At 44.2% G+C, this 18779-nt stretch overlaps 1 protein-coding gene across 1 annotated transcript; it reads left to right on the top strand.

Moving 5' to 3' along the window:
* The first annotated feature begins 9262 nt into the window (after nucleotides 1–9262).
* On the top strand, nucleotides 9263–18072 carry LOC121843893 (phospholysine phosphohistidine inorganic pyrophosphate phosphatase-like). Its single transcript, XM_042313757.1, has 6 exons — nucleotides 9263–9439; nucleotides 13730–13917; nucleotides 15134–15287; nucleotides 16194–16257; nucleotides 16559–16651; nucleotides 17977–18072. Exons 1-6 carry the CDS (start codon nucleotides 9309–9311, stop codon nucleotides 18070–18072), a joined length of 726 nt encoding a protein of 241 aa, XP_042169691.1. The 5' UTR covers nucleotides 9263–9308.
* The last annotated feature ends 707 nt before the right edge of the window (nucleotides 18073–18779 follow it).

Consider the following 18779-nt stretch of genomic DNA (forward strand, 5'->3'; position numbering starts at 1 on the left):
TTGCTCTTTCAAAGACAGAAATTGACCAATATCACAGCCCTACTTGTTGACACAGCCAGTGAAGTTGCAATAGTTACGTAACATAGTCTACGTGTGTTTGAACAGCAGCTGGGCCCTAGGACATTCAGCAAAACACAGTGGTTTCAGGTTTAGTGAACGGTGACTAATCAGGGGGTCAAAATAAATAGTCCGATAGAGAACAATCTTCACCTCGCTACTGTATATAGCCTCTCTACTGTATATAGCCTCTCTACTGTATATAACCTCTACTGTATATAGCCTCTCTACTGTATATAGCCTCTCTACTGTATATAACCTCTACTGTATATAGCCTCTCTACTGTATATAGCCTCTCTACTGTATATAGCCTCTCTACTGTATATAGCCTCGCTACTGTATATAGCCTCTCTACTGTATATAGCCTCACTACTGTATATAGCCTCTCTACTGTATACAGCCTCTCTACTGTATATAGCCTTGCTACTATATATAGCCTCTCTACTATATATAACCTCTCTACTGTATATAAACTCTCTACTGTATATAACCTCTCTACTGTACATAGCCTCTCTACTGTATATAGCCTCACTACTGTATATAGCCTCACTACTGTATATAGCCTCTCTACTGTATATAGCCTCGCTACTGTATATAGCCTCTCTACTGTATATAGCCTCTCTACTGTATATAGCCTCTCTACTGTATATAGCCTCTCTACTGTATATAACCTCTCTACTGTATATAGCCTCTCTACTGTATATAACCTCTCTACTGTAAATAGCCTCTCTACTGTATATAGCCTCTACTGTATATAGCCTCTCTACTGTATATAGCCTCTCTACTGTATACAGCCTCTCTACTGTATATATCCTCTCTACTGTATATACCCTCTACTGTATATAGCCTCTCTACTGTATACAGCCTCTCTACTGTATATAGCCTCTACTGTATATAGCCCCTCTACTGTATATAGCCTCTCCACTGTACATAGCCTCTACTGTATATAGCCTCTCTCCTGTATATAGCCTCTATTGTATATAACCTATACTGTATATAGCCTCTATTGTATATAACCTATACTGTACATAGCCTCTCTACTGTATATAGCCTGTCTTTATACTGATGTTTTTATTTCTTTACCTACCTATTGTTCACCTAATACCTTTTTTGCACTATTGGTTAGAGCCTGTAAGTAAGCATTTCACTGTAAGGTCTACTACACCTGTTGTATTCAGCATTTCACTGTGAGGTCTACTACACCTGTTGTATTCAGCATTTCACTGTGAGGTCTACTACACCTGTTGTATTCAGCATTTCACTGTGAGGTCTACTACACCTGTTGTGTTCAGCATTTCACTGTGAGGTCTACAACACCTGTTGTATTCAGCATTTCACTGTAAGGTCTACGACACCTGTTGTATTCAGCATTTCACTGTGAGGTCTACTACACCTGTTGTATTCAGCATTTCACTGTGAGGTCTACGACACCTGTTGTATTCAGCATTTCACTGTAAGGTCTACTACACCTGTTGTATTCAGCATTTCACTGTAAGGTCTACTACACCTGTTGTATTCAGCATTTCACTGTAATTTCTACTACACCTGTTGTATTCAGCATTTCACTGTGAGGTCTACGACACCTGTTGTATTCAGCATTTCCCTGTGAGGTCTACTACACCTGTTGTATTCAGCATTTCACTGTGAGGTCTACTACACCTGTTGTGTTCAGCATTTCACTGTGAGGTCTACAACACCTGTTGTATTCAGCATTTCACTGTAAGGTCTACGACACCTGTTGTATTCAGCATTTCACTGTGAGGTCTACTACACCTGTTGTATTCAGCATTTCACTGTGAGGTCTACGACACCTGTTGTATTCAGCATTTCACTGTAAGGTCTACTACACCTGTTGTATTCAGCATTTCACTGTAAGGTCTACTACACCTGTTGTATTCAGCATTTCACTGTGAGGTCTACGACACCTGTTGTATTCAGCATTTCCCTGTGAGGTCTACTACACCTGTTGTATTCAGCATTTCACTGTGAGGTCTACTACACCTGTTGTGTTCAGCATTTCACTGTGAGGTCTACGACACCTGTTGTATTCAGCATTTCCCTGTGAGGTCTACTACACCTGTTGTATTCAGCATTTCACTGTGAGGTCTACTACACCTGTTGTGTTCAGCATTTCACTGTAAGGTCTCCTACACCTGTTGTATTCAGCATTTCACTGTAAGGTCTACTACACCTGTTGTATTCAGCATTTCACTGTAAGGTCTCCTACACCTGTTGTATTCAGCATTTCACTGTAAGGTCTACTACACCTGTTGTATTCAGCATTTCACTGTAAGGTCTCCTACACCTGTTGTATCCGGCGCATGTGACAAATAAACTTTGATTTGATTTACCATAAAAAGTGTAGATGTCTCTTGAATATATTGAATCATACATGTATGCTATTTAATAAATATGAAGTGAGGTGTTTAATTTAAAAAAAAACATGTGCATAAAGTATGGTCTGATCAAATCAATAAAAATGTCTTCATTGATAAGTATAACCAAAAGGTCTGTTTTGATTGTGATTGAAAGGTAGCAGGATTAAGGGTGAAATACTGTGGCCTGTATACAGTCGTTAGTGAAAGTCTAACACACACACCCATTGCACAGTCTTCCCATTTTTCTGCCTCTAAAATTACATCTAAAAAGGGGATTACATGAGATTTTGTTTTATGCTTAGTCCCCGGATGTTTGCGTATCGCGCTCAGCCAATCAGGTTGCAGCAGTCTGCACCTATAGCCAGCTGCATGCATTCCCTTTGAACAGTAAAATGAAACGACTCAATAATACCATCGGCCAGCCAAGTGGTTAGAGTGTAGAGGCGGCAGGGTAGCCTAGTGGTTAGAGTGTAGGGGCGGCAGGTAGCCTAGTGGTTAGTGTGTAGAGGCGGCAGGGTAGCCTAGTGGTTAGAGTGTAGAGGCGGCAGGGTAGCCTAGTGGTTAGAGTGTAGAGGCGGCAGGGTAGTCTAGTGGTTAGAGTGTAGAGGCGGCAGGGTAGTCTAGTGGTTAGAGTGTAGAGGGGGCAGGGTAGCCTAGTGGTTAGAGTGTAGAGGCGGCAGGATAGCCTAGTGGTTAGAGTGTAGAGGCGGCAGGGTAGCCTAGTGGTTAGAGTGTAGAGGCGGCAGGGTAGCCTAGTGGTTAGAGTGTAGAGGCGGCAGGTAGCCTAGTGGTTAGAGTGTAGAGGCGGCAGGGTAGCCTAGTGGTTAGAGTGTAGAGGCGGCAGGTAGCCTAGTGGTTAGAGTGTAGAGGCGGCAGGGTAGCCTAGTGGTTAGAGTGTAGAGGCGGCAGGTTAGCCTAGTGGTTAGAGTGTAGAGGCAGCAGGGTAGTCTAGTGGTTAGAGTGTAGAGGGGGCAGGGTAGCCTAGTGGTTAGAGTGTAGTGGCGGCAGGGTAGCCTAGTGGTTAGAGTGTAGAGGAGGCAGGTAGCCTAGTGGTTAGAGTGTAGAGGCGGCAGGGTAGCCTAGTGGTTAGAGTGTAGAGGCGGCAGGTAGCCTAGTGGTTAGAGTGTAGAGGGGGCAGGGTAGCCTAGTGGTTAGAGTGTAGAGGCGGCAGGTAGCCTAGTGGTTAGAGTGTAGAGGCGGCAGGGTAGCCTAGTGGTTAGAGTGTAGAGGCGGCAGGGTAGCCTAGTGGTTAAAGTGTAGAGGCGGCAGTGTAGCCTAGTGGTTAGAGTGTTGGACTAGTCACCGGAAGGTTGCAAGTTCAAGTCCCTGAGCTGACAAGGTACAAATCTGTCGTTCTGCCCCTGAACAAGCAGTTAACCCACTGTTCCTAGGTCGTCATTGAAAATAAGAATGTGTTCTTAATAACTGACTTGCCTAGTTAAATTATTCAAATATAATCGAACTCACTGTTGAGTCACCCAGTGTTCACCCACCACAAGGGAGACACGTCAGGAAAGCAAAAGCGTTATCTAAAATTAGTAGAGATGAGATTACTATGAACGTGATCCTTTGTTAAAGTTTAGAATGTATTTTATATCTGAATACAAGTTCTGTATTAGTACAGGATACACATGTGAACTGTCCAATGAAATGCTTACTTGCATTTCATGCAGTATTATATCTGAATACAGACATAAAATTATTCTTATTTCAATTACTTATGAAGCTATATACAGTTCTAATTTATATTATACCTGAAGAGGTCTTGCTTCACCACTTGAGGCCTACATCTCTTTCTGAAAAAAAGCAGACATACAGTCACATAACACAGCCAATGAGATGACTTCACTGATTCTGGTGTTCTGGGAGGCACTTCAAATCCAATCAAATCCGACGTTATTTGTCACATACAACAGGTGTAGTGGACCTTACCGTGAAATGCTCACTTTACAATCCCTTAACCAACAATGCAGGTCAAGAAATAGAGTTAAGAAAATATTTACTAAATAAACTAAAGTAAAAAATAGAATAAAACGTTATACAATAAAATAACAATAATGAGGCTATATACAGGGGTACCGGTACAGAGTCAATGTGGAGGCTATATACAGGGGGTACCGGTACAGAGTCAATGTGGAGGCTATATACAGGGTATTACGGTACAGAGTCAATGTGGAGGCTATATACAGGGGGTACCGGTACAGAGTCAATGTGGAGGCTATATACAGGGGGTACCGGTACAGAGTCAATGTGGAGGCTATATACAGGGGTACCGGTACAGAGTCAATGTGGAGGCTATATACAGGGGGTACCAGTACAGAGTCAATGTGGAGGCTATATACAGGAGGTAACAGTACAGAGTCAATGTGGAGGCTATATACAGGGGTACCAGTACAGAGTCAATGTGGAGGCTACATACAGGAGGTACCAGTACAGAGTCAATGTGGAGGCTATATACAGGGGGTACCAGTACAGAGTTAATGTGGAGGCTATATACAGGGGGTACCAGTACAGAGTCAATGTGGAGGCTATATACAGGGGTACCAGTACAGAGTCAATGTGGAGGCATTATACAGGAGGTAACAGTACAGAGTCAATGTGGAGGCTATATACAGGGGGTACCAGTACAGAGTCAATGTGGAGGCTATATACAGGGGTACCAGTACAGAGTCAATGTGGAGGCTATATACAGGGGGTACCAGTACAGAGTCAATGTGGAGGCTATATACAGGGGTACCAGTACAGAGTCAATGTGGAGGCTATATACAGGGGTACCAGTACAGAGTCAATGTGGAGGCTATATACAGGGGTACCAGTACAGAGTCAATGTGGAGGCTATATACAGGGGTACCGGTACAGAGTCAATGTGGAGGCTATATACAGGGGTACCAGTACAGAGTCAATGTGGAGACTATATACAGGGGTACCGGTACAGAGTCAATGTGGAGGCTATATACAGGGGTACCAGTACAGAGTCAATGTGGAGGCTATATACAGGGGGTACCGGTACAGAGTCAATGTGGAGGCTATATACAGGGGGTACCGGTACAGAGTCAATGTGAAGGCTATATACAGGGGGTACCGGTACAGAGTCAATGTGGAGGCTATATACAGGGGTACCAGTACAGAGTCAATGTGGAGGCTATATACAGGGGGTACCGGTACAGAGTCAATGTGGAGGCTATATACAGGGGGTACCAGTACAGAGTCAATGTGGAGGCTATATACAGGGGTACCAGTACAGAGTCAATGTGGAGGCTATATACAGGGGTACCAGTACAGAGTCAATGTGGAGGCTATATACAGGGGTACCGGTACAGAGTCAATGTGGAGGCTATATACAGGGGTACCAGTACAGAGTCAATGTGGAGACTATATACAGGGGTACCGGTACAGAGTCAATGTGGAGGCTATATACAGGGGGTACCGGTACAGAGTCAATGTGGAGGCTATATACAGGGGGTACCGGTACAGAGTCAATGTGGAGGCTATATACAGGGGGTACGGTACAGAGTCAATGTGGAGGCTATATACAGGGGGTACTGGTACAGAGTCAATGTGGAGGCTATATACAGGGTATTACGGTACAGAGTCAATATGGAGGCTATATACAGGGTATTACGGTACAGAGTCAATGTGGAGACTATATACAGGGGGTACTGGTACAGAGTCAATGTGGAGGCTATATACAGGGGGTACCAGTACAGAGTCAATGTGGAGGCTATATACAGGGGGTACCGGTACAGAGTCAATGTGGAGTCTATATACAGGGGGTACCTGTACAGAGTCAATGTGGAGGCTATATACAGGGGGTACCTGTACAGAGTCAATGTGGAGGCTATATACAGGGGTACCGGTACAGAGTCAATGTGGAGGCTATATACAGGGGTACCGGTACAGAGTCAATGTGGAGGCTATATACAGGGGGTACTGGTACAGAGTCAATGTGGAGGCTATATACAGGGGTACCAGTACCGAGTCAATGTGGAGGCTATATACAGGGGGTTCCAGTACCGAGTCAATGTGGAGACTATATACAGGGGGTACCAGTACAGAGTCAATGTGGAGGCTATATACAGGCGGTACCGGTACAGAGTCAATGTGGAGGCTATATACAGGGGGTACCGGTACAAAGTCAATGTGGAGGCTATATACAGGGGTACCAGTACAGAGTCAATGTGGAGGCTATATACAGGGGTACCTTTACAGAGTCAATGTGGAGGCTATATACAGGCGGTACCGGTACAGAGTCAATGTGGAGGCTATATACAGGGGGTACCGGTACAAAGTCAATGTGGAGGCTATATACAGGGGTACCGGTACAGAGTCAATGTGGAGGTTATATACAGGGGGTACCGGTACAGAGTCAATGTGGAGGCTATATACAGGGGGTACCGGTACAGAGTCAATGTGGAGGCTATATACAGGGGGTACCGGTACAGAGTCAATGTGGAAGTTATATACAGGGGGTACCGGTACAGAGTCAATGTGGAGGCTATATACAGGGGGTACCGGTACAGAGTCAATGTGGATGCTATATACAGGGGGTACCGGTACAGAGTCAATGTGGAGGCTATATACAGGGTATTACGGTACAGAGTCAATGTGGAGGCTATATACAGGGGGTACCGGTACAGAGTCAATGTGGAGGCTATATACAGGGGGTACCGGTACAGAGTCAATGTGGAGGCTATATACTGGGGGTACCGGTACAGAGTCAATGTGGAGGCTACATACAGGGGTACTGGTACAGAGTCAATGTGGAGGCTATATACAGGGGGTACCAGTACCGAGTCAATGTGGAGGCTATATACAGGGGGTACCAGTACCGAGTCAATGTGGAGATTATATACAGGGGGTACCGGTACAGAGTCAATGTGGAGGCTGTATACAGGGGGTATCGGTACAAAGTCAATGTGGAGGCTATATACAGGGGGTACCGGTACAGAGTCAATGTGGAGGCTATATACAGGGGGTACTGGTACAGAGTCAATGTGGAGGCTATATACAGGGGGTACCGGTACAGAGTCAATTTGGAGGCTATATACAGGGGATACCGTTATCAAATCAAATCAAATCAAATCAAATCAAATCAAATCAAATCAAATTTTATTTGTCACATACACATGGTTAGCAGATGTTAATGCGAGTGTAGCGAAATGCTTGTGCTTCTAGTTCCGACAATGCAGTAATAACCAACAAGTAATCTAACTAACAATTCCAAAACTACTGTCTTATACACAGTGTAAGGGGATAAAGAATATGTACATAAGGATATATGAATGAGTGATGGTACAGAGCAGCATAGGCAAGATACAGTAGATGATATCGAGTACAGTATATACATATGAGATAAGTATGTAAACCAAGTGGCATAGTTAAAGTGGCTAGTGATACATGTATTACATAAGGATGCAGTCGATGATATAGAGTACAGTATCAACGTATGCATATGAGATGAACAATGTAGGGTAAGTAACATTATATAAGGTAGCATTGTTTAAAGTGGCTAGTGATATATTTACATCATTTCCCATCAATTCCCATGATTAAAGTGGCTGGAGTAGAGTCAGTGTCATTGACAGTGTGTTGGCAGTAGCCACTCAATGTTAGTGGTGGCTGTTTAACAGTCTGATGGCCTTGAGATAGAAGCTGTTTTTCAGTCTCTCGGTCCCAGCTTTGATGCACCTGTACTGACCTCGCCTTCTGGATGACAGCGGGGTGAACAGGCAGTGGCTCGGGTGGTTGATGTCCTTGATGATCTTTATGGCCTTCCTGTAGCATCGGGTGGTGTAGGTGTCCTGGAGGGCAGGTAGTTTGCCCCCGGTGATGCGTTGTGCAGACCTCACTACCCTCTGGAGAGCCTTACGGTTGAGGGCGGTGCAGTTGCCATACCAGGCGGTGATACAGCCCGCCAGGATGCTCTCGATTGTGCATCTGTAGAAGTTTGTGAGTGCTTTTGGTGACAAGCCGAATTTCTTCAGCCTCCTGAGGTTGAAGAGGCGCTGCTGCGCCTTCCTCACGATGCTGTCTGTGTGAGTGGACCAATTCAGTTTGTCTGTGATGTGTATGCCGAGGAACTTAAAACTTGCTACCCTCTCCACTACTGTTCCATCGATGTGGATGGGGGTGTTCCCTCTGCTGTTTCCTGAAGTCCACAATCATCTCCTTAGTTTTGTTGACGTTGAGTGTGAGGTTATTTTCCTGACACCACACTCCGAGGGCCCTCACCTCCTCCCTGTAGGCCGTCTCGTCGTTGTTGGTAATCAAGCCTACCACTGTTGTGTCGTCCGCAAACTTGATGATTGAGTTGGAGGCGTGCATGGCCACGCAGTCGTGGGTGAACAGGGAGTACAGGAGAGGGCTCAGAACGCACCCTTGTGGGGCCCCAGTGTTGAGGATCAGCGGGGAGGAGATGTTGTTGCCTACCCTCACCACCTGGGGGCGGCCCGTCAGGAAGTCCAGTACCCAGTTGCACAGGGGGGGGTCGAGACCCAGGGTCTCGAGCTTGATGACGAGCTTGGAGGGTACTATGGTGTTGAATGCCGAGCTGTAGTCGATGAACAGCATTCTCACATAGGTATTCCTCTTGTCCAGATGGGTTAGGGCAGTGTGCAGTGTGGTTGAGATTGCATCGTCTGTGGACCTATTTGGGCGGTAAGCAAATTGGAGTGGGTCAAGGGTGTCAGGTAGGGTGGGCGCTATTTCAATTTCTCAGAGGAACAGGAATAATGAAGAGAATTTAATGTAGGTAGGCTGTGACTGGCCTCCCACTCCAGTACAGTAGGTGGCGGTGTACGCAGATAAACGTTGGATGCGATCCAGAATAAGAAGAAGAAGAATCAGCTCTTTTTACTGTGTCACTTTTTCGAGATGGCAGCTACCAGCTGGGAAAACTCCGTCAAAAGTCTGAAAGGTGTGATTTTAGACATGTGCGGCGTGTTATATGATGCTGGAGAAGACGGCGGCACACCAATTCCAGGCTCCGTAGAAGCGGTGAAAAGGTGAGGAGGTTAGATAAGCTACTAGGTAGACGTCGAGCTATGCCCAGTGGCATTCAGAGGACGGATACTGTTTCGGGACAGTGGGTCCGGTGGAAACATATTATTAGCGAGACTCCTTCAGATAGAAATGTTGCATGTTCTAAATATGCAAATAATAATAATTTATTACCGGGGCAAATCTATTACCGATCGGCAGCCAGCAGTGAAGCGGCCGTGTGGTTGTTCTGGTTTGAGATTGAACTCATCAGTTCCTAGTCAACTCTCGTGTTTTCACTCCTTTATTCGGTATGGTCGACACCTGTTGGAAATCTTGCATTCATAGTCTTTAGACGTGTGGCGTTTTTATATGACTGTCTCCATAGGTAGAAGCAGTGAGAAAAGTGAGGTTTTATACATCAGCAACGATGGTACTACAACGATTAAGCCATCAGATTCGTTCATATTGAAATGTAGTAGCAGAACACACATGACGTACTGCAGAAACAGGAAGCTCTATTACAGCTCTACAGCAGCTATATGACACAACACATGACGTACTGCAGAAACAGGAAGCTCTATTACAGCTCTACAACAGCTATATGACACAACACATGACGTACTGCAGAAACAGGAAGCTCTATTACAGCTCTACAGCAGCTATATGACACAACACATGACGTACTGCAGAAACAGGAAGCTCTATTACAGCTCTACAGCAGCTATATGACACAACACATGACGTACTGCAGAAACAGGAAGCTCTATTACAGCTCTACAACAGCTATATGACACAACACATGACATACTGCAGAAACAGGAAGCTCTATTACAGCTCTACAGCAGCTATATGACACAACACATGACGTACTGCAGAAACAGGAAGCTCTATTACAGCTCTACAGCAGCTATATGACACAACACATGACGTACTGCAGAAACAGGAAGCTCTATTACAGCTCTACAACAGCTATATGACACAACACATGACGTACTGCAGAAACAGGAAGCTCTATTACAGCTCTACAACAGCTATATGACACAACACATGACGTACTGCAGAAACAGGAAGCTCTATTACAGCTCTACAGCAGCTATATGACACAACACATGACGTACTGCAGAAACAGGAAGCTCTATTACAGCTCTACAGCAGCTATATGACACAACACATGACGTACTGCAGAAACAGGAAGCTCTATTACAGCTCTACAGCAGCTATATGACACAACACATGACGTACTGCAGAAACAGGAAGCTCTATTACAGCTCTACAGCAGCTATATGACACAACACATGACGTACTGCAGAAACAGGAAGCTCTATTACAGCTCTACAGCAGCTATATGACACAACACATGACGTACTGCAGAAACAGGAAGCTCTATTACAGCTCTACAGCAGCTATATGACACAACACATGACGTACTGCAGAAACAGGAAGCTCTATTACAGCTCTACAGCAGCTATATGACACAACACATGACGTACTGCAGAAACAGGAAGCTCTATTACAGCTCTACAGCAGCTATATGACACAACACATGACGTACTGCAGAAACAGGAAGCTCTATTACAGCTCTACAACAGCTATATGACACAACACATGACGTACTGCAGAAACAGGAAGCTCTATTACAGCTCTACAGCAGCTATATGACACAACACATGACGTACTGCAGAAACAGGAAGCTCTATTACAGCTCTACAGCAGCTATATGACACAACACATGACGTACTGCAGAAACAGGAAGCTCTATTACAGCTCTACAACAGCTATATGACACAACACATGACGTACTGCAGAAACAGGAAGCTCTATTACAGCTCTACAGCAGCTATATGACACAACACATGACGTACTGCAGAAACAGGAAGCTCTATTACAGCTCTACAGCAGCTATATGACACAACACATGACGTACTGCAGAAACAGGAAGCTCTATTACAGCTCTACAGCAGCTATATGACACAACACATGACGTACTGCAGAAACAGGAAGCTCTATTACAGCTCTACAGCAGCTATATGACACAACACATGACGTACTGCAGAAACAGGAAGCTCTATTACAGCTCTACAACAGCTATATGACACAACACATGACGTACTGCAGAAACAGGAAGCTCTATTACAGCTCTACAGCAGCTATATGACACAACACATGACGTACTGCAGAAACAGGAAGCTCTATTACAGCTCTACAGCAGCTATATGACACAACACATGACGTCCTGCAGAAACAGGAAGCTCTATTACAGCTCTACAGCAGCTATATGACACAACACATGACGTACTGCAGAAACAGGAAGCTCTATTACAGCTCTACAGCAGCTATATGACACAACACATGACGTACTGCAGAAACAGGAAGCTCTATTACAGCTCTACAGCAGCTATATGACACAACACATGACGTACTGCAGAAACAGGAAGCTCTATTACAGCTCTACAGCAGCTATATGACACAACACATGACGTACTGCAGAAACAGGAAGCTCTATTACAGCTCTACAGCAGCTATATGACACAACACATGACGTACTGCAGAAACAGGAAGCTCTATTACAGCTCTACAGCAGCTATATGACACAACACATGACGTACTGCAGAAACAGGAAGCTCTATTACAGCTCTACAACAGCTATATGACACAACACATGACGTACTGCAGAAACAGGAAGCTCTATTACAGCTCTACAGCAGCTATATGACACAACACATGACGTACTGCAGAAACAGGAAGCTCTATTACAGCTCTACAACAGCTATATGACACTTCATTTACACGTCTTAAGTTCGGTTCTGAATGTTGTTTAACTATGGAATGGGTTAGTCTCAGGTGAGTCTGGTTTTGGGGGGTCAGTCTGCTGGGTAACCTAATGTCAAACGAAACTGATAAGGGGTGTGGTGGCAAGATTGCTTCAGAGCTGTCACTCACTGAAGCACTGAATACATTATTTCTACAATCCCAATAAAATACAAAAATAAATGTAATGTGTAAACGTGCAGATCAGTTTAATGTCCTTTCGGGACGAGACGTGGAGAGATTCATTGTATCCTAATGATTGGATTTGTTTCTATTTCTCTTCTGGGGTTGTTTTTTTTTGGTTCAGAATAAAGAAAATGTGGTTTCACTGTATCTGTTCTGTAGTCTAACCAAGGTTATAATATCAAACTCCTATTAGTAAAGGATCTGTTCTGTAGTCTAACCAAGGTTATAATATCAAACTCCTATTAGTAAAGGATCTGTTCTGTAGTCTAACCAAGGTTATAATATCAAACTCCTATTAGTAAAGGATCTGTTCTGTAGTCTAACCAAGGTTATAATATCAAACTCCTATTAGTAAAGGATCTGTTCTGTAGTCTAACCAAGGTTATAATATCAAACTCCTATTAGTAAAGGATCTGTTCTGTAGTCTAACCAAGGTTATAATATCAAACTCCTATTAGTAAAGGATCTGTTCTGTAGTCTAACCAAGGTTATAATATCAAACTCCTATTAGTAAAGGATCTGTTCTGCAGTCTAACCAAGGTTATAATATCAAACTCCTATTAGTAAAGGATCTGTTCAGCAGTCTAACCAAGGTTATAATATCAAACTCCTATTAGTAAAGGATCTGTTCTGCAGTCTAACCAAGGTTATAATATCAAACTCCTATTAGTAAAGGATCTGTTCTGTAGTCTAACCAAGGTTATAATATCAAACTCCTATTAGAACAGAAAACTCACCTGGACTTACTACCAGCAGGTGCATGGAGAAATAGTATCCGTGATTTAAAACAGAAGAACTACAACCCAATGGTAATCAAACCTCATCCCCTGGATAACTTTATATAGCGCATATAAGGAAGTGTTTGGTGAATGAGAATTAGTGAGTGGTGAATGAGGTTATCAAAATGTCTTGATTAAATCCCATAACGCAAAAAAAAAAAAAAACATTTTAAAATAATGAATTTACACTCGACTTGTCTTTTCATACTATCACTGACTGTGTTCCTGACTACATTGAGGGACATTTCCTGACTACATTGAGGGACATTTCCTGACTACATTGAGGGACATTTCCTGACTACATTGAGGGACATTTCCTGACTACATTGAGGGACATTTCCTGACTACATTGAGGGACATTTCCTGACTACATTGAGGGACATTTCCTGACTATGACTTGAGATTTGCGGTCGTCTCACCTAGCTAATTTATGATGAATACACTTTACTGTAAATCGTTCTGGATAACAACATCTGCCCAAATGACTCGAATGTTAAATGTAAAAAATGGATTATGTCCCAAAAAGCTTTCTCCGTACAGGCTAAAGGCCTCGGACCTGCAGGTGCGTTTCTGTACCAACGAGACCCAGGCCACACGGGAGGTGTTTGTAGCCAAGCTGCAGAGGATGGGCTTTGATATCTGTGTGTCTGAGGTGTTCTCTCCAGCCCCGGCTGCCGTGGCTGTCCTGAAGGAGAGGGGGCTACGACCCCACCTGCTGGTCTATGACGGTATTGATTGATGTTAATTATATATTTTTTAAATGTAATTTTTATTTATTTAACTAGGCAAGACAGTTTTAAGAACAAATTCTTATTTACAATGACGGGCCAAAACCCGGCCAAACCCGGGCGACGCTGGGGCCAATTGTGCGTCGCCCTATGGGACTCCCAATCACGGCCGGTTGTGATACAGCCTGGAATTGAACCAAGGTGTCTGTAGTGATGCCTCAAGCACTGAGATGCAGGGCCTTAGACAGCTGTGCCACTCGGGAGCCCCCAAATGATGTTTATTGTACATTAAGAGAATCTTTCCACAGCTCACAAGTTTCACACACACACACACAGCTACTCTTACCTAGCCTGCCTCTTACCTAGCCTGCCTCTTACCTAGCCTGTCTCTTACCTAGCCTGTCTCTTACCTAGCCTGTCTCTTACCTAGCCTGCCTCTTACCTAGCCTGTCTCTTACCTAGCCTGTCTCTTACCTAGCCTGTCTCTTACCTAGCCTGTCTCTTACCTAGCCTGTCTCTTACCTAGCCTGCCTCTTACCTAGCCTGCCTCTTACCTAGCCTGCCTCTTACCTAGCCTGTCTCTTACCTAGCCTGTCTCTTACCTAGCCTGCCTCTTACCTAGCCTGCCTCTTACCTAGCCTGTCTCTTACCTAGCCTGCCTCTTACCTAGCCTGTCTCTTACCTAGCCTGCCTCTTACCTAGCCTGTCTCTTACCTAGCCTGCCTCTTACCTAGCCTGTCTCTTACCTAGCCTGTCTCTTACCTAGCCTGTCTCTTACCTAGCCTGCCTCTTACCTAGTCTGTCTCTTACCTAGCCTGTCTCTTACCTAGCCTGCCTCTTACTACCTAGCCTGCCTCTTACCTAGCCTGCCTCTTACCTAGCCTGTCTCTTACCTAGCCTGCCTCTTACCTAGCCTGCCTCTTACCTAGCCTGCCTCTTACCTAGCCTGCCTCTTACCTAGCCTGCCTCTTACCTAGCCTGTCTCTTACCTAGCCTGCCTCTTACCTAGCCTGCCTCTTACCTAGCCTGTCTCTTACCTAGCCTGTCTCTTACCTAGCCTGTCTCTTACCTAGCCTGCCTCTTACCTAGCCTGTCTCTTACCTAGCCTGCCTCTTACCTAGCCTGTCTCTTACCTAGCCTTGCTCTTTTTTATTTTTTATTAGTCAATTTCTATACAAAGTGATCATGTATACCGTGTTTGTTTGGTTCGTTGCAGGTGTTGTCCCTGAGTTTGACAGTGTTGAAAAGGCCAACCCAAACTGTGTTGTCATAGGAGACGCAGCAGAGAAGTTCTCCTACCAGAACCTCAACGATGCCTTCAGAGTTCTCATAGGGCTGGAGAAACCAGTACTGTTCTCTCTGGGCAGAGGGTAGGTGTGATCTCTCTCTCTCTCTCTCTATTCTTGGATAATAATGTTATTATCGTGTAGTAACAACCCAGTAATAAAGGCCTGATTTATTCAGAAGGATATTCCTACAGCTCTACTTTAACCCTGTGGTCCACTGTGTGATCTTTACAGGAAGTGACCTCTACTTTAACCCTGAGGTCCACTGTGTGATCTTTATAGGAAGTGACCTCTACTTTAACCCTGAGGTCCACTGTGTGATCTTTACAGGAAGTGACCTCTACTTTAACCCTGAGGTCCACTGTGTGATCTTTACAGGAAGTGACCTCTACTTTAACCCTGAGGTCCACTGTGTGATCTTTATAGGAAGTGACCTCTACTTTAACCCTGAGGTCCACTGTGTGATCTTTACAGGAAGTGACCTCTACTTTAACCCTGAGGTCCACTGTGTGATCTTTACAGGAAGTGACCTGCAGCTCTACTTTAACCCTGAGGTCCACTGTGTGATCTTTACAGGAAGTGACCTCTACTTTAACCCTGAGGTCCACTGTGTGATCTTTACAGGAAGTGACCTACAGCTCTACTTTAACCCTGAGGTCCACTGTGTGATCTTTATAGGAAGTGACCTCTACTTTAACCCTGAGGTCCACTGTGTGATCTTTACAGGAAGTGACCTCTACTTTAACCCTGAGGTCCACTGTGTGATCTTTATAGGAAGTTACCTACAGCTCTACTTTAACCCTGAGGTCCACTGTGTGATCTTTACAGGAAGTTACCTACAGCTCTACTTTAACCCTGAGGTCCACTGTGTGATCTTTATAGGAAGTGACCTGCAGCTCTACTTTAACCCTGAGGTCCACTGTGTGATCTTTACAGGAAGTGACCTGCAGCTCTACTTTAACCCTGAGGTCCACTGTGTGATCTTTATAGGAAGTACTACAAAGAGGATGAAGGCCTGAACCTGGATGTTGGGGTTTACATGAAGGCATTGGAGGTGGGTGATATTACGCTACACACACAGTAGGTGAGTTTAAAAATATATATATTTTATTTTTGCATTTTACAATTATTAACATTCAAAACAAAAATTAAAAGATATTCAAAAACAATATGACAAAGTGACAGTAACAGATGAGCGTATAAAATAAATATTTATATATTTTTAAAAGAAGTCAAACTCACCTACTTTTAAAAACATTTTATTTTTTTAAGTCAAAGCACGTTGATATCTCCCTGAGACCTTGTGGGAACTTCATCATCTCTGTTTCAACGGTGGTTGTGTTTCTCTCCATCAGTATGCCTGTGATGTAGAAGCTGAGGTCATCGGGAAGCCAGACCCCATGTTCTTTCAGAAAGTTCTAGATGACATGGGGATTCAGTCACAACAGGTAGATTTTACAACAAAAAAATGTCCAGCACACACATTCATTTAATAAGGATTCTGAGCCATCCTCCTGCTCTCTCTCTCTCTCCTCCTGCTCTCTCTCTCTCCTCCTGCTCTCTTTCTGTCTATCTATCTCCTTTCTGTTTCTCTCTCCTTTCTCTCTCCTTTCTCTCTCCTTTCTCTCTCTCTCTCTCCTTTCTCTCTCTCTCTCTCTCCTTTCTCTCTCCTTTCTCTCTTTCTCTCTCCTTTCTCTCTCTCTCCTCCTGCTCTCTTTCTGTCTCTCTCTCCTTTCTCTCTTTTCTCTCTCTCTCCTTTTCTCTCTCTCTCTCTCCTTTTCTCTCTCTCTCCTTTCTTCTCTCTCTCCTGCTCTCTTTCTGTCTATCTATATCCTTTCTCTCTCCTTTCTCTCTCCTTTCTCTCTTTCTCTCCTTTCTGTCTCTCTCTCCTTTCTCTCTCTCTCTCCTTTCTGTCTCTCTCTCCTCCTGCTCTCTTTCTGTCTCTCTCTCCTTTTCTCTCTCTCTCTCCTTTCTCTCTCTCTCTCCTTTCTGTCTCTCTCTCCTTTCTCTCTCTCTCTCCTTTCTGTCTCTCTCCTTTCTGTCTCTCTCTCCTTTCTCTCTCTCTCTCCTTTCTGTCTCTCTCCTTTCTGTCTCTCTCTCCTTTCTCTCTCTCTCTCCTTTCTGTCTCTCTCTCCTTTCTCTCTCTCTCTCCTTTCTCTCTCTCTCTCCTTTCTGTCTCTCTCTCCTTTCTCTCTCCTTTCTTTCTCTCTCTCTCTCCTTTCTGTCTCTCTCCTTTCTCTCTCTCTCTCCTTTCTTTCTCTCTCTCCTTTCTGTCTCTCTCCTTTCTGTCTCTCTCTCCTTTCTTCTCTCTCTCCTTTCTGTCTCTCTCCTTTCTGTCTCTCTCTCCTTTCTCTCTCTCTCTCCTTTCTGTCTCTCTCTCCTTTCTCTCTCTCTCTCCTCCTCTCTCTCTCTCTCCTTTCTGTCTCTCTCTCCTTTCTCTCTCCTTTCTTTTCTCTCTCTCTCCTTTCTGTCTCTCTCTCCTTTCTCTCTCCTTTCTTTCTCTCTCTCCTTTCTCTCTCCTTTCTTTCTCTCTCTCCTTTCTGTCTCTCTCTCCTCCTGCTCTCTTTCTGTCTATCTATATCCTTTCTCTCTCTTTCTCTCTCCTTTCTCTCTCTCTCTCTCCTTTCTCTCTCTCCCTCTCTCTCTCTCCTTTCTGTCTCTCTCTCCTTTCTCTCTCTCTCTCCTCTCTCTCTCTCTCCTTTCTGTCTCTCTCCTTTTTCTCTCTCTCCTTTCTCTCTCTCTCTCCTTTCTCTCCTTTCTCTCTGTCTGTCAGACTCTGATGATTGGTGACGATCTGGTGAATGATGTGGGCGGGGCCCAACACTGTGGAATGAAGGGTGTCCAAGTGAGGACAGGAAAATACAGGTAGGTGTTTGTTTATGTATGTTGACCGTCCGTATGTTTGGCTTCACATCGTTGAAATGAATGCAGGCAGAAACCAACTGTCCCATCAACGACCCACAAGGGGGCGGTCTAACACAACACCTCAATCTAAGGACTAAAAATACTATTTTCGATGGAGAGTCCCGATTTGAGAACTTCTTGGTCCAAGGCTTATTACTCTGTGTCTGTGAAACTGACCATTTAGAGTTTACTTTATTTCATTAAGAATATGCTGAAAATATCTTTATGTTATCCAAATGTTAAATGCAGCTGTGCCACAATTTATTAATTTTACCTTTATTTAACCAGGCAAGTCAGTTAAGAACAAATTCTTATTTTCAATGACGGCCTAGGAACAGTGGGTTAACTGCCTTGTTCAGGGGCAGAACGACAGATTTATTTGTACCTTGTCAGCTCGGGGGTTTGAACTTGCAACCTTCCAGTTACTAGTCCAACGCTCTAACCACTAGGCTACCCTGCCACCCCGCAATCCCATCCATACCCTCTGTTTTTTAATTTATTTTTATTTCACCTTTATTTAACCAGGTAGGTTAGTTGAGAACACCTTTATTTAACCAGGTAGGTTAGTTGAGAACACCTTTATTTAACCAGGTAGGTTAGTTGAGAACACCTTTTATTTAACCAGGTAGGTTAGTTGAGAACACCTTTTATTTAACCAGGTAGGTTAGTTGA

The sequence above is a fragment of the Oncorhynchus tshawytscha genome, unplaced genomic scaffold (genome assembly GCF_018296145.1).
Source record: "Oncorhynchus tshawytscha isolate Ot180627B unplaced genomic scaffold, Otsh_v2.0 Un_scaffold_1381_pilon_pilon, whole genome shotgun sequence".
NCBI lineage: Eukaryota > Metazoa > Chordata > Actinopteri > Salmoniformes > Salmonidae > Oncorhynchus > Oncorhynchus tshawytscha.

What these genes read in the sequence shown, in the direction of transcription:
- LOC121843893 (XM_042313757.1), top strand. Translation starts at nt 9,309, where the DNA reads ATGGCAGCTACCAGCTGGGAAAACTCCGTCAAAAGTCTGAAAGGTGTG. An exon ending in CCACCTGCTGGTCTATGACG is followed by an intron (nt 13,918 to 15,133) that starts GTATTGATTGAT and finishes GGTTCGTTGCAG; the next exon opens with GTGTTGTCCCTGAGTTTGAC. An exon ending in TGGGGATTCAGTCACAACAG is followed by an intron (nt 16,652 to 17,976) that starts GTAGATTTTACA and finishes TCTGTCTGTCAG; the next exon opens with ACTCTGATGATTGGTGACGA.